At 38.6% G+C, this 16,303-nt stretch overlaps 1 protein-coding gene across 3 annotated transcripts in view; it reads right to left on the minus strand.

The window, feature by feature from the left end:
* Positions 1–6,987: 6,987 nt before the first annotated feature.
* LOC140254036 (gamma-aminobutyric acid receptor subunit pi-like) overlaps positions 6,988–16,303 on the minus strand; it is a 42,374-nt gene continuing 33,058 nt past the window's right edge. For 2 of the 3 annotated variants that reach the window (XM_072340222.1, XM_072340225.1), the window contains 3 exons: positions 14,153–14,305; positions 12,958–13,151; positions 7,085–7,638 (listed from right to left, as the gene is read on the minus strand). In XM_072340222.1, coding sequence (XP_072196323.1) covers positions 7,327–7,638; positions 12,958–13,151; positions 14,153–14,305 — 659 coding nt within the window. In that variant the 3' untranslated portion in view covers positions 7,085–7,326. Of the gene's footprint in view, positions 7,639–12,957; positions 13,152–14,152; positions 14,306–16,303 lie in introns of all 3 variants that reach the window. The other variant, XM_072340224.1, reaches the window with a different exon arrangement.

Below are 16,303 nucleotides of genomic sequence, written 5' to 3' on the forward strand. Positions count from 1 at the left end.
ACAAGAAACGTTTGTACATGTAAATGTCTGTGCATATATACACATACACATGAACACAGAGCAAGAGTCCTGTTAGAAACTATTTCAATCACTTCTATTGAGTACAAGAGGTGTGAGTCTCCCCAAGAGGCAGTTTTGGTATGCAATGGTAAAAAATGGCTACAGACACTTTGTGCAAATGCAAGTGTTACTAGAAAAAGTGAAATAGTGAGGAATAAGAGATCTGTTCCAGCAGCAGGCTGGGCCAGGTCTAAGTGCTGCATTGCACCAACTAAAGAAGAGTGCCTTTCTCTTACCTGAGCTTACTAAGTTCTGCAGGCAAAACGAGCCTGCAGAAATCAAGGGTTATAGTTGTGACTTATCCTGTGTTCCAGGGCTGAGTGCACAATAGTGCAAAGTACAATTTCAACACCTTACATGACTGGCCCTCTAAAAAATGACAAAGGCGTGCACGTGTATCAACTACTTTTTAAAAGGCTTGTTCTGTCTGTGAAATCAGGATCCGGTTGGCTATCTGGAAGAATATCTCCTCAGAAAGTGGTGAGGCACTGGCACAGGCTGCCCAGGGAAGCGGTGGAGTCACCATCACTGAAAATGTTCAGAATCATGGAGATGTGGTGTGCAAGGTGGGGATGGGCTGATGGTTGGCTGGATGATCCTAGTGATGTTTCCAACCTTATTGATTCTGTGATTCTGTGATTCTTTTCTAAAGATCAGTTAATCAACTGCTTGTGAATACTTAGGTATTTCAGCTACTTCAATAATTTGACACTGATCACTGAAGTTACATGTTATTATTACTTTTTCATGCCTGGAGCAAACTCTGAGTGTTAATGGGATGAATTGCTCCTCTTGTAGTTTTAAGTTTTCCTCAGCACTCAGCTATAGATGCCAGCAATTCAGTTCCTGAAAATATAAATATCACCAGAGAGTGGCTTCACGAGACATAAAATAAAAAGAAGTTTGGGTCCAAATGGAGTGAGTTAATTGTGGAATGGCTTATAGTAATATTCATGAGAACATTCTAAGTATTTTAGAAATCTAGAATTAATTGAAGATTAGAGCCTATATTTTCCACGTGGTGCATCACAAAGGATGATCTATTTAGTGAAAATATCCAGAAAACATTTTGAAAAAGAAATCATTAATTCCAACAAAGAGAGAAAAAAATTCTGCAGACTCCCAAAGTGTTCAAAATAACAGCAAAAGAGCATGAGCTGAGAGCACCCTCTTCTGATCACCATTTTATGTTTCAGGTTCTAGATAAAATATCTTCTGCATATGTGGTAAAATTCCAGTGACCTGCACTTGAATTGGGATTGCAAATACACAGTCCTCTTGACAGATGAATACAAAACAGCTCTTTCTGCTACAGACCAATATTTTTGCTCTAATCATTCTTTATGAAGGTGAAGACCCTTCCTCCAGTAACTCCATATCCTTGATGTCCCAGCCTGATTTCTATGAGCCACAGGGGCTGGAGGTGAAGGCAGAAGGATGGGTTCTTACTCCATTCATGTCACCAAGAGAGAGATTTAAATTCAGCTGAAAAAACACCAGTCTAATACCAAAGGAGAGTACTTACAAAGATGAAGGAAGGAGGAAAGTGGGAAGGAAATGAGAGCAAGAGGAAGATTAGGGACATAAATATTTTCTATAGCAATAGCAGCATCATTTGTACAGTTTTCACACACAGCAGGCTGAAGGCGTAAATTCTGACTCCCTTTGTGCTTCAGTAAAAAAGCAGAAGGCAGTGCCTCTGTCCTTTTGCTTTGCATTCAGTCTCCAAGGACCAGAGAAGAAAAACAGCTCATGAATATTAGAGCTAACGAAGCTTGATTTTCTCCAGATTTGTGTTTCTGTGTTGATAGACTTTCAAGTCTGGAAGATGTAAATTGTCACCAAAGCTTTCCCTACATTTGAGGCACTGCAGTATGCTTTCTTCAGCATGCATTCTCTGGGATTCAAAAGGGCTCAAGCTCATGCTGTTTTGTTTTTCTCAGTGGAGAAGTAGTCAGATGTTTCTCTAACCTGTAGATCTATTATCATAAAGCTTGATGGAGCAATCTACCCTGGAGACTTCTATTCCTTTATCACATTTGGTGAAAATGAAGCAACGGGTTCAGAAAAATAGGGAGTGTGTGTCAATGGGTACATATATCAAAACATCTGACTTCGAGCATGGTTCATCCAATCTGCTTCAGTCTCTGAAGTATTCTATAGAGCATCCTTGATGGCAGAAGAATGGATAGAGGTTCCCCACGGTGTGGATAGTGATCCAAAGGAGAAATTAACCCAAAAAGACAAGAGGGGCCATAGCCAAGGAAGAGTCCCTACATTTTGGATGGACACTTTGGGGTGAGTGACTCTCCCACTACTAGCATGTGCACACTGAAAGGCAATAGAGATGAAATTGGATGATACAGAAAACATTCTATTATATGATAAGCCAGGGTGGACAGACAGCATGGAGATAAGAGGGTCTTGAAAACTAATGGAGCAATTTGGATCTGAGAAAATGGATGCACAATTCACTAGAGACACTCATCCACACTGGATTGCCAGATGAGGCCAGACCTTGTCAAATCATAACAAATTGGCCTCTTCAGCCCTATCTACATTTAAGGCTTTGGCACAGACCCTTTTAGACAAACACAGATTGATGGCTGCAGCATACACAGGAATGACACAAGACAAGGATGGTGTTGAAATATCATTAAAATTGATTATTTTGGCTTGTCCTTCTGTCATCTTTCATGCAGCACAGCAGTGCATCTGGAGACCTGACATTATCTAAAACAATTTAGGACCTTCAGCAAAGGGAAATACTAAAACTAGAATAGAAATGTATGCAGACATACAAAAGATACTGAAACAGGTTTTGGTTGCATGTTATTTCAAGCAATGTATCATAAGAGAAATTCAGCTCGGCACAGTATGTGCACTTGCTTACAGAAAAGGTACACTGGGTTATAGAAACAAAGGTGTGAAACCATCCAAATACTCCAAGGCATTTGTGGCAGCATAAAGCAAATGCAACTTTGAAATCACTGGATCAGAAGTGATGAGTGAGGACATTAAGGTAGAAATAATGGAATTGTCTCTTCCCTCTGGTGCCTTACAATATTTTTTGTTGGAGGTGTGTAGAGCAACTGATCATCTGCAGAAAATCTCTACCATTATGGACATTGTATCTCCTCATTTTCAAAAAGCCTAAGTGAGGTTTTAGGCAGTAGCTGGAATGTGCTGCCAAGTATATTTACAGAACAAGAAGCCTGCATTTTTGAGCTTGGCCATTTGTTCCACCTGCAATAAGAATGTAGAGTCTGTGGGCTTAAGTGTTTAACATGGTACAGTCTGCAATGTATCTGGTATCCATATGTGAACCTCTATGGAAATACCTGTAAATCTCTAGAGTTATCTCTGGAGTTATCTTAGTTATCAGGTTTAGTAAAAAGTTGGACTAGTAGGGTGTGAAAAGGTTTAATAATTAGGCCTTAATAATTAAAATTATCCTACAATATAAGAAACCTCAGACTTCAAATTCTTTAGAGTATCCGCACACTGTATTTCAGATTTTACTTTCAAAGAAAATAAATAGAGAAGTATCCCAGAATTTTTCATTACAAAAGAATGTCTAAAGGTACTGAGAATAATGCTTGAGCACAGCAGTTATACAAAAGTGATAAAGAGTGATGGGAAAAGATGATGAAAATACACTCGATCTCTTATTCATCTTTCTGTGAAAGACATTGAGAGCATTCAGCTTATATTTAGCTACATACATACCTTAATCTGCTATGTTATTATTTTGAGGATTATATTGTTTTGGGAAGCCAATATTTTCAGTACTTGTCAGAAATGCAATGTCAGTGTAAACCTTAAAGAACTATAGCAAGGACTGAACCAGATCCCTACTGACAACTTGTAGATAACTCAGGGTGGAAGCTATTCTTGCAGGTCTGTTTTTCTTCACAAGGAAAAAATCCTTAGGAAAGGGCAGCTGTATTCACTAAATATCAACAAAACCTGCAAGTAGTGATCACTTCGACTGAGACTGAATTAGCCATAAGTACATCATAGTTCAGTGAATAAGCCTAATGGATTAGTATTTAAATGTTGCTACATGTACAGAAGGTTCCTTGGAAGAGACTAATGCATTGTTAAATGATTCTTGTTCATTCCTTCTTTCATGGTCAAAAGAACAGATAAAGAGAGATAGTGAGTAGTTGTGTGGACAAAACAAGGAACATTTGGTCATGTGGCCATTCTTTTTGAAATCATACAGGGTCCTCATCAGGGAGATCGTTGGTTTAACAGTGAGAAAAGAGGAGATTATCTCCTTTTTTTTTTTTTTTTTTTTTTTTTTGCATCTTCCAAAGGTGTACCAATGGATGTAACACCAGTTTTCCCCAAATCCCACACACAATTGTGATATTGCTTCTGAAATAAATGAATGTTCCTTATAGCAACATCATTAACATCAGCATCAGGGTCAGAAGCAGACAAGCTGAGAGTATCAACTTGTAGCTCAAGCTTGAAATCCATTATAAATTTTCATTCTTTTTTTTTTTCTTTTTTTTTTTTTTCTGACGTTGCTTGTTCTTCTTCCAAGACAGATAAGCTTCAGCTAGAGATACTGCTGTGAGATTCTGGATCCATTCCTGACCTGCCTTTAAACCAGAGACATTCCTCTACTTTCTGAGAAATCAAATAATACTGGTATCAAATCTTTCTCCTGTCCTGGTTCCCAAAACAGTTACATGCTATAGCGAGAAAAGCAACAGCAGTTCAGCTGCTTGTGCAATACAGATGAAGTCATCCAGCTGTTAAATTTGTATTAAATGTAAATGCAAAGCAGAGCTTGAAAAGGAATCAGGTGTGGTTGTGTGCATGTGACAGTGCTAAAGTCTTTCAGTTTTTTTTTGTCTTCTGAAGTTTTGGCTGCATTTGAATGGGAAAATAAGGTGCATTCCAGTCTGGAAAAAAAAAAAAAAAAAAAAAAAAAAAAAAAAAAGCCAGAATTCCATCACATCAGATCAAAACATCCTCAAATGCTCCTTTGTCCTTCTCTCCAGGATGGAAAGCTTTGACAGGAAAAAAAAGACATCTCCTGATGGAGACTGATAACGAGTTAAAATTGGAAATATGATTCATGTGGACCCCTGGTTTTAATTATGAAGTTATATAACAAGTAATGGCAACTCCATTACAAACTTTGAAATCATGTCAAGCCTATCAGCTGTAAGTGCTGTCAAGACCCAGAGGTCCCTGCAGAGGCCATCTCAGCCCTTAGCACTCAGGCAGAGAGCTTGTTCTTGCAGCAACCTCTGATCGACCCAGGAGCTCCACCATTCAGTTTCCCACATTTCAGCAAACTCTTATCTACGAGAGAAACTTTTCCAAAGGGTTTAAACTGGATTTTAAGATTAATTTGATCCTTGTGTCAACTGTTAGCAGCATGACAGAGAATTGCCTACGAATACTTGTTTAGGATCTATAAATATTTACAAGAAAACCATCAGTACTGTCACGTGTCTGCCTACCTTGAAATACTCAGATATTCTGATACTTTGATTTGAAACATAACCTGTAGGAGAAAACCTGGACATAAGAGCAGAAAAGTCACACATCAAGTACAAGGAATTGGGGTCTTGATGTTACCTTTGCAGACTGCCAGAATATGGTAATGAGTTAGGTGGCTAAAATGATGGAAACAGCAGTCCAAGCTTGAGAAGCCTGACCTTTACTGCAAAAAAAAACCAGCAGTGAGTCCTCAACAACACACCTGACAATGCTGTTTTGTCTGATTTTAATTAATCTGTCACTGTAAACATGACCCAGTTACCATAGTACAAATGTCAGCTTGTAATAGCTTTCCTCTGGAGTCCTCCTTCACTAGAACTTGCCATTTACATTTGCTCATTCAATCATGAAGAGTAGTTAATTAGCTCCATCTACTGCTGCAGGAAGTGAATTGTACCAGCAGTGTCAGCCCTTCAATAGCCTCTCCACAAGAGCCATTAGTAGAAAGCAGAAGGGCTACATCTTTTTCTTCTTCTTCTGTGGTGTATTTTTCCTTTAATCACTGATCTTATCTTTCATTTACTTTTGAACTGTAGGGTGAAAACGTGGGACTTACTTATATTCTTCTAATATATTTTCCCATGTCAAAAGACATAACAGTCCTCTTAAAATAATTAGCACAAACAATGAAGAGACGCAACAAAAGGAAGAGTTATATAGGTTACTACTGCACTGATAATAAAGGCAAGCACAGTGCTGAAAATAGGACTCAAATCAGCAGATGGATGTCCTTAACCTCTACTGCCTTACGCGTTGACTGGAGTGTTCAAATGGGGCATTAAGTTGCTTAAAAACATTAGAAAAAATATTCTGACATTCATTTGAAGTGATTCTTTGGCTTACGATACAATCAGATCCATAGATTTTGCTGTAAGAGAGGGCAAATCAAACTCAAACTTTTATCTGTGTAAAACCTTCCATCTCCTCATCATGAATCCAGGGTTTTTTCTGTCACTTTAGGAAGTACACCTTTCCATCTTTATGCAAATAGGCAGTTGTGACTGGGAAGCATATAGCACAAACGGCCACATTCCATTCAGGATTGGCCAGCACCTATGCCCTCACTTAGGAAATAAACCTGTCTGGATACAGCTTTTGTGGTGTTTTGTTTTTTTGTCTCCAGCCCATTTCTATGTTCTGCCATTCTCCTATTCAGAAAAGCTGCTCACACCTAAGGGAGGTCAATATAAACATACGTATTTGGTATATTGGTACATACCTGTGACCTTAGAAACCTGCACATGTTGTCAGGGCGGTGATGGTAGCCCACACCTTCAAAACTTTCTAACAAGCAAAAAGAGTTTAATCCACAATTAGACATTCTCTTACATAATCTGGAAAAATTATGCATTATTGAGAAAGTAAGAAGGAATTAAATACTGAAAGTACAGCAGGAAAATTACACTGAATTATCTTTATTTTTAAATACTTCCAATACAATTCAGAAACAAACATAGTATAACTTTGTAAAATAAAAGTTGGCCATTAGAATATCAAAAAAGGACTTTGTGGTTATTGACAAATAGTGTAACATGGGACATGCATGCTAAAAGGAAATCCAATTTCAGATGACAGTCATTTAATAGCAGAAAAGAGATCTAACGAGACTTGGCATAAAAGCTTGTAAAAAGAGCGTGTCCACTCATATCCCTCTTCCCTAAGGCAGCTTTCTCCTTCTTCTGTAACTTCACCAACCATATTGTCTTTCTAGATGTTGAGCAGTTTTACACCTCAAAAGATTTAGAAATACAAATAATATACCCAATAAAAAACATTAATTATGATGAATGATAATGGGAAAGAAAATCTGGCATAGTTGTCTATGTGGTAAGGATTTTTAACATGGAAACAATCAAAGATACAGAAAAGACTTTTCATAATGGACATTGGTGAGCTACACCCACTGTGCTTATTTCTCTCCTTTTTGCCACTGATGCTGGTTTTGCTGCCCTTGTCTGAATCAATTTTGTTCGTGTTGTCAGAAGCACTGCAACTGTTAGCAACTGCTGCCAGAACTCCATTCCTTTCTTCTTCAGTCCCTTCATCCTCATCCTGACAAGAAACAAAACAGCACAGCAGGAACATAAGTTCATGTTTCATTGCCCTATTTACTTTAGTGCTGAAGCAAATAATAGGATTTTTCCTACAGTTCTTCCTGTGGCTTACTCATTGATTCCAAGGATGAGCAACCACAGGTACAGACAGTACCTTTCAGCTTTCAAAGCCTCCATATACAGGGGAAATACACCAACAGCTCATCACAAAAACTTTCACAGGATCACAGTGCAAAGCTGGTTGCATTCAGATATGGCCCACTAAGCTTTACTTAACATAGCAGCGAATCCACACAAACAAGTAATCTTCTGCAACTTCTGCATCTTCTGCAATAATTTCTACAAAGCAAGTAAAGCAGAGCCCCAGCTGGGGGATGGAGAACATGGCTTAGATGGCAGATGTTTGTCAAGCTGGCTGCACTCCAAATCAAGCTCTTTGCAATACACAATGCCTTCTAAGCTGGGTGCTCCAATCATAATGAAAACTGAATTAGTTAAACAAACAAACCAAAATGCATAAAATAGAACCAAAAAGATCATAAGGAGGGAAAAGGCCCACAACTATTTCAGAACCAAAAAACTCATACTTCGTTTTAAGTCCTGAAACTTACATTTTAAGTTCAAAGTTATACTAAGGTTAAGCGCATTTTCATGTGCTTCACTGCATCAAGGCAGCTCTTTGGAGAATGTTGTATAAGCCGTCTGGTGTTCTGGTGGGTTTTGTTTCTTTGATTAGAAATGGCTCGGAGCCATGGAGTTCATGTATGAAATCTTCACCCTTTGAAGTCAGTGTGTTTTCTGCCACTGACTCAGAGGACACAGGATTAGACATCAGCTGCAGCTTCAGCTGTAAACAAACTTCCATGAAAGTTCTGGAGTCTTATTCTGGTTTGAGATATTGCAGATACCAGCAGATCCAACCCCCAGAGTTTGGCTCCAGATGTGTATCTAGGCTGCTCCTAACTCTGAACAGTTCAACAGTTCTTGTCTTTATTTGAGCAGTTCTACACAACTTTTTCTTCTGATGCTTTTATCACTTTCCAGAGCAAGGAGTAGCACAGAAGCAAAAAAAAATAAAAGGCCAAAAACTTGTTTGTGAAATGTAGAACGCAGAATCACTTTCCTCTGAGCAATCCACTTTTTCCATTTGCATGAGAAAAACTACATCAGATAAGGATAAACTCTACAGAAGTTCATAGGTACAGTCACATAGAAAGCTCATTTAGAAAAAAAATGCAGCTTTTAAAGACACAGAGAGCTCATTAAGCCACCTGACAGACCCCCATGCTGGTGCAGAATTGTTCTTCTGCCCAGAGTACTTGCAAGTGACCTGGTTTCTGGGTCTTTTTCCATCTAAAAATTAGTAATGTCCTTGAAAATTAAAGCAGAGTCTGGACAGCGTCCTGTGAATCAGTGAAACAGAACAGACAGAGCTAGAAAATGGGACTATTACTGCTATTCATTTCCCATTTGCCAAAAAAAGCCTAGTATACTTTATTAGAGAGAGATAAATGCAGCTCATTACAACGCGTCATCCTAAAAATACTCCAACCACAAAAACTTGTTCACTCCACAACTAGCCTGCCACAGCTATGTGAGACTTTGGAAACCAAAGGACAGGATGAAAAGGTGCTTATAAAGCACAAAGAGGATCAATCCTCAAAATTCCAGCCTGAGGCCTAAGAAAACCAAACAAAACCTCAGATCTGGAGTTTTTTTTGTGTGACCCGACTGTTAGAAATATTCCATTCTGCTTCAGAGTGACCCACCAGCCCAACAGATCAGCAGGGAGCACTGCTGGGCACCTCAAACCATGCGCTGCTGCTGACCCAGGGCACCCAGTGCTCCAGCACTGAGCAAAATACAGAAACCTGCTAGAAAGATCCTTTTTCCTTATTTCCAACCACCCCCCCCCCCCCCCCCCCCCCCACTCCCCCATCACTCTTACATTTTAGAAAGGGAAAAAGAGAAAAAATAACATCTAGACTTCAAAAATGGCAGGATGTAGGGCATTCTTCAGCCTGAGTCTCTTAATCTCTCAGGTAGTACTGGCTAAAAGTCGGTACAGAATTAGTTGTACTGCAGACCATGAAAGGACATGGTGTACGTGCCATTTTTCTTTTCACACTACTGCATGTGAACAATTCACAGGAGGCTGATGCTTTATTAGGCAGTTCTGAACTCTCTTCTACTCTCCAGGAGACATTTATAAAAGTGGTGCATATGTACTCAGCTCCCCTCGTGGTGTATCAAGGTTGGGCTCTCTCAAATGTATTTACAGCAAACGTTCTGTATCACTTGCTTTATAAGGGCACAGCTAATCGAAAGGAATCACAATCACTAGTTTATAAGAACTGCTGTCTTATAGCCTGGGACTATCAAGGGACTTTTGCAGGTTGCTATGGAGAACTGAATGCAAAGATAGATTAGGATGTTCCACATTAAAAATGGTGGCTCTAATTTTAAATATTACTTCCCTGCATTCCCGCTGTCAATAAGAAAATGGCAGCTGGCACTAAGAAGAGTTCTGATGGGATACAAAAAAATCAAGAGCACTCTGGAAAAGTACGATACATCATTTGCCACTGTCTGGGGTGTGCTGAAGTTTCTGTTGACATCTTACAGCCAGCAGAACTGAGGAAAGCTGTTACTGCTACTGAATAATATAGATGCTCAAGATTAATAATATCTCAACCAAGCATGTCGCACACCTGCAGCTTCTTCTGTGTCTGTATAGACCACAAGATGCTGGCACAGAAACGCCATAAATTCACAACAATGCCCATGAAATCTTCAGTTTTCAACCCTTTCTCCTTTTCTGCCGCAGAGGAAAACACGGTGGTGAAAGACAGATGAAGTCCAAGGAGGACTTCTCTGTTTAATAGGAGGGCACTACTTTGTATGAAAGAGGAGAAACTCCAGATTTTGGATAGACAGCCTCTCCATTCAGGCAGCCTGCCACACAATTGATGTGAATGGCACAGTCAGTCTGACCTTCCTCACAGCAGGTGCATCCTGTGCTTTTGCCATTAGCTTTCAAGCTGTTTCTGCAGGTACCAGTCCACACAACATGAACATTGCAATAGCACAGATATGATGAGTTACTTCTCCAGTTTTTACTTCAAACTACAGATCAGATCCTTACAGCCTCAAAAGGATTTCATATGTCAGTGCACCAGTGTTTTAAAGAGCAAAGCAGAAAGCAGCACAACTAATTCCCATGCAAGGCAGACAGTTATATTTCCAATTCAGCTCTTAAACATATTTATATAATTCTGAGTGCAATTGTGGTATTGGCTTGTATGAGAATAGCAAACTAGGAAGTGAGATTTCTAATTACCTTAAGTCCACAAGAGCATGAGATAATGAGGAGAACACATTTGTGGGGACGATAATCACAAAGAAATTTATTAAGTACCTGCTAGACAGAGACATGACATTTTAGCTAGTATTTGCATCCTTGTGATATTTTGTTTTCACAGTGAGCAATGAGAAATAGAAGCCAGGTGTGCTCTCAGTGGCACCCTGCTCAGTAAGCAGTGCATGTCTCCTTGGCTACAGTATAAAAAAGACACAACAGGCATTTTCCTTACTCTAAGTCTTTGAGTTGACCCAGGACTCACTAGCTACCATCTTCCCTATATGGCTTGTGCTTCTGTGGGCAAGAAGCGAATTGGATTTGCTTGCTCCTGATGAAGATGATAAAGTAGGAAACGTGCCTAAAGTGTCACAGCATCCCTTTTAGTCATTAAGTCCATCACAGAATTGCACCTTAAGTCTTTCTTCCTTGCTTTCTTGAGGGCTGTGCCCCCACCTACTTCCATGCACATTTCAAGTCTGAGTTCTCATGTCTGCTCCACCTGTAAGCACTAGTACCTGTGTCCCATAAGAAAGAGATGCTGACTCAGGTAGGCAGAGGCAAAGGCAGTCATTAATGCCCTTCACAGATCCAAAGATGCTTAATCATCCGAGCAGCACGGAAACACTTGGCTTTCTTACTCAAACCTCCAATAAGCCTTCTTTTTTCTTCCACTCAATGAGCAAATGACAGCCACTTACTTCACAAGATGGATATGCTCAGAAGGAATTGTTACTGATGCTACCTTGCCAGAAAAAAATGACTTTAAGGCTTTCCACTCAAAACTTCAATCATAACCAGCATTTGCTCATTTGCAGACATTCCCCAGTTAGACTGCACATTTTAGAGCTCAAGGGGAGCCTTTGTACCCCTTTTTCAAACCTTCACACAACTAGATCTCTTGGCACTTTTGTATGAACACAGTCAAAATCCTACATTCCTGCATTTTAGTTTGCCTTCATGTTTTTTATATTCAGTACTAGAAGCCATTGTCCTGTTTCTTGAACCTACTGAGGAGGTCGGTTGAGCCATTTGCCATTATACCATTAGTATAAGCCATTTAAAGTCTTTTTTTTCTGGCCATTTAACCTTACAGCAGCCAATCAAATCTCTTCCTGTATTTTTGGTCATATTCTCAGTTTCTGTGCTCTATCAAGAAATGCATTGCCTTTTTCTGTTTAAAATTTTATTTTCTATCATGCATATTAGACTCTGTTCTATAATGAAAAGCTTTAAGACAATCAGTTTCTAACTTTCTAATAATTTCTTTTCCACTGCTAAACACTGAAGATGGTGGATATGACAAAACTTCATGAACCCGTCCTGATTATTTCAGCAAGATGACAACAGCCAGACTAAAAAAATGCCTATGTTGATTTGATCCTTTATTATTTTAAGTATACTTCACAACATTTCCAAGTTCTAGGAAGCTCACTAGAGCAATAAAAAAGCACTGCTATAATAATGACGCAGAACAGAAAGTGAATCACAGTCCGCAGCTGCTGAGACAGAAGATGTAGGTGGAAGGCTACAGGGAACTGAGGCATGAAGTTCTCTGCTAGTAAGCTGACTCACATTCCATACATGTGCAGAAGGTTTCATAAATGGTATGTGATTAATGCTTGTGTTCTTTGTGGGTTTTTTTCCTGCACTGCAATAAGATCAAACCACCTTGCTCAGTCCAATTTTTGAACTATGAGTAGGTGTATGCTACAGAAAAGGTGAATGCCTGTACATGTATCACACTGGTGTTTCAATTTGATTTCTCTTTCAAGAAGTCCCAGGAATACAAAACCTGTCTTCTTATTTCTTGAAGTTATTTAGTTATCACTGCCCTTATATTAAAATATAAAATCCCTTACATACATTTACTATTAGTGCTAAATAAGATAATTCATTCTTTTCAGTGGTTATAATTGAAGACTGCTTTGTAGGCCAACAATAAGAGACTCAAAATACCTTTGGAATTTCCTTTGAACTGGGTTGATGCAGAGCGCAGAAATGAGCCACAGCATACTCCAACAGTGCTCCAAAAATGAAACTGAAACAGATGCCGAGGTACACATCAATTGCCTTAATAAAGCAGTTAGCATTTGGGAGTGAAGTCCTGGCTCCCATCATCAGCGTTGTCATAGTGAGGACTGTGGTAACACCTGTGGGACACAGAAATATAAATTCTGATAAAACGAAGATAACTATGAGACCTTCCATTGCATTTGGTAAGCTACAAGACACTCTTTCTTGAGCTTCATAATCTCCTACTATGCCACAACATTTTACGTGGAACATTTTGCAAAGACTTTAAGTGCACTTATGATCTTGAAATTAAATGCTTAAAAATACTGAAGAAAAGCATCTGGAAAACTGAGAAGATAGGAAATTGGAATGGAAGGGATTTCCAAGTCATAGAAGGTATACTTATTATTAACACATCATTTCAATATTATGCAAATGCTTCCATTAAAACCTTCAGTGATCATTTTGTTCAGTCTGATTGTCCATCAGCCTCGTTTAAAGTGAGATTTGTCTTTGCTATTCCATAGAAGTGCTTTCCCTACCCCACCTGCAGTCTGATCAGAACTGATCTGCGTTTCCCTTTCAGAATCTCCTTTACTTGCAATTATCTATACTTAATGTCATAATTCTCTTATTATTCATGTGTTAATTAGTATGTATCATTCACCTTCACAAAAAAGACAATTCAGAATTCTGTGTATGACATGCATTTGAATATTTGGAAATCCAAAATGATGGAGATTTCCCACACTTACAGCAGCCTTCCCTGCCTCTGGGTCTCCTGTAGCTCCCAAGGATGCTTGCTTTGCTACAGAATAGCAAGGCTTCCAGGGGAATCTCTGCCATGTGCTACAGATGGCAAACCAGAAAAATAGTTCCATGAAACTCAGAAGTGTCTGCACCTAATGGAAATCAGTGCCAAGTACTTGCAATACAGAAAGCATCATAATGCTCTGACTCCTGTTTCCTAGAACCACAAAGGTTGGAAAAGACCTGCAAGACCATGTAGTTCAACCACCAACCCATCTCCACCATGAAGAAATTTTTCCTAGTATCAAACTTGAACAATCCCTGACACAAAGCCATTACCTTTCATTCTCTCAACAAGAGGCTTAGTTTTGTTTCATCAGTTTCTTACCTATGCAGATTCTGGCTGGAACTGATGATTGGCTTATCCAAAATGATACCCAGGAAAGCACAACCAAGAGAATTGATGGCACGTATGTCTCTAGTATGAAATACAAGATGTTTCTCTTGAGCTCAAAGTGAAACACTAACTTGGGGTAGCGTCCTGTGAAAAGAGCAGGAAAAAAATATTGTGAAGGAGCAACTCACAGAAAGATTTTCAAAAAATCAACCTCTGTGAGTTCTATACACATCAAGACATGCATCATCCACCAAATACTCTATTACATGGATTAAAATAGTGTTTAAAAAAAAAAAAAAAGAAAAAGAAAAAAGAAAAAAAGAAAGAAAAAAAGAAAAAGAAAGTATGTGTAATTTCTAATCTTAACCTGACATCAGCTTTCTCTCATGTTGTTTTTGCAATTTCACTACTGGATTAAATAGTCCTTTGGTAGGCAGTTCGTTCTCCTTCTGAAGGCACAAATATATTGTATTTTATGGTTCTTCTTTGTAAGTTTAACACGTTTAGTTCAACAGGCTTCTGGCTGATGGAAAAAAGGAAATACAAATGGACAGCAGACTTTATCTCTGCCCAGTGAGGCAGGAGGTACAAAGATTATTTATACCATTATCACTGTATTAAAGTGAAAAAGGGGACATTAAGTTAGTGTACTTCTATCAGTACTGAGATTTTTACCAAGACATCCACGTAATGTACCAAAATTGATTTGAAGTGCAGAGTAGATCAAAGTAAAGCACTCAAAAGTTAGGAAGATTAAAACATAAAGGAAAAACTCTGAAACAGGCAATATTGAGTGCTCATACAGCAATATCCTCTCCTCGTTATGTCCCAACAACTCTATTTACCTGAGTATAGAACTGTGTATGTGGGAAGCTAGTTTAAGATAGCAAACTTTAAAATCAGACTTTGCCATTTTGCCATAAGTTCAGAGTATGGACAAGCCTTTAGAATGTTCATGTGTTCTTTGGTGTTATTTTTCATGATGTCATAAATTTCTGATGCAATGTGAACTACAAAGAGAAATAGAGATGTGAAAGCTTATAGCTGAGTGGCTTGTCTGGGAGCAAATAAAAAGCAATTCTTTAACCTAAAGGCTTTCTACTTGCCAGAATCTAAAAGGAGATGATAATAATGGTGTCAGCATATTCATATAAGCTCCTTCCGAAATAAACTGAAGGAAGCAGGAAGCAAGAAAAAGTACGTAATGCATACTTACCATGCTAAATATGACATAATAATGATTCCTCCACTCTCCACATCTACCAAAAGTTATCAAGTTTAAAAGTAAACATATTCACTACTACTATTATGTGCATCACACACAGTATAATATTGATAACGACCTTATCTCATCCATTTTGACTTGTATACCCAAGGCTGTGTTGCCATAATCAGATCAAAAATGAAACAGGTACACTGCAATACTAATCCTGCCTTTACAGTATTTAACTCAAGTACAGGCCAGGTTAACTCCTGAATATTGTCAAGCCTGCCACCTGCTTGACTCTGACTGAGAACAAAATCCTTGCATTAAAATGAGATGACACTTATTCAAGTTTCTGGCTAATGACAAAAGACATCTTAACATGTGATGGCTCCAGTTTAAATTTGATAATCCAATGGAAATAATCTCTGTGCAGACAGCTAATTCTGCAGCAGAGGCAGAGCTTTAGTGCTTATGAAAGTATCATCACATTACTGTGTTTAATAGATTGTCAAATGCGTTGAACTTGAATGGCTGTCTGTACATATACTCTTAACCTACAGAATGGATTTTACTTATGTTACCTCACAGTGAAAGAAAACTTTGGCTTTATAGAATTTACTAGAGAACAGAAGTAAAAAACTAGACAGTAGCTCTAGCTGAGATGAAATACAAATCTAGATAGCAGGCTGCAGTCTCTTTATGTATTCTAGCTTTCTCTACTGCTTTATAGAAGAGCACCCTAGAAAACAGAAGGATACTCCATCCTTAGGGAATTTCAGGTGGTTTCAGCTGATTTCTTCAGTTTTCAAGTCCTAAAAATGATACCAGCATGGCATTTCTCCCCCATTTGTTGAATAAGTACAGGTCTAAGATAGATTTTTCTGAATGCAAGAGAAGACATTTTATTTCTCTTTCAATTTGCCTTTGAAATTTGG

The sequence above is a fragment of the Excalfactoria chinensis genome, chromosome 6 (genome assembly GCF_039878825.1).
Source record: "Excalfactoria chinensis isolate bCotChi1 chromosome 6, bCotChi1.hap2, whole genome shotgun sequence".
In the NCBI taxonomy this organism is placed as follows: Eukaryota; Metazoa; Chordata; class Aves; order Galliformes; family Phasianidae; genus Excalfactoria; species Excalfactoria chinensis.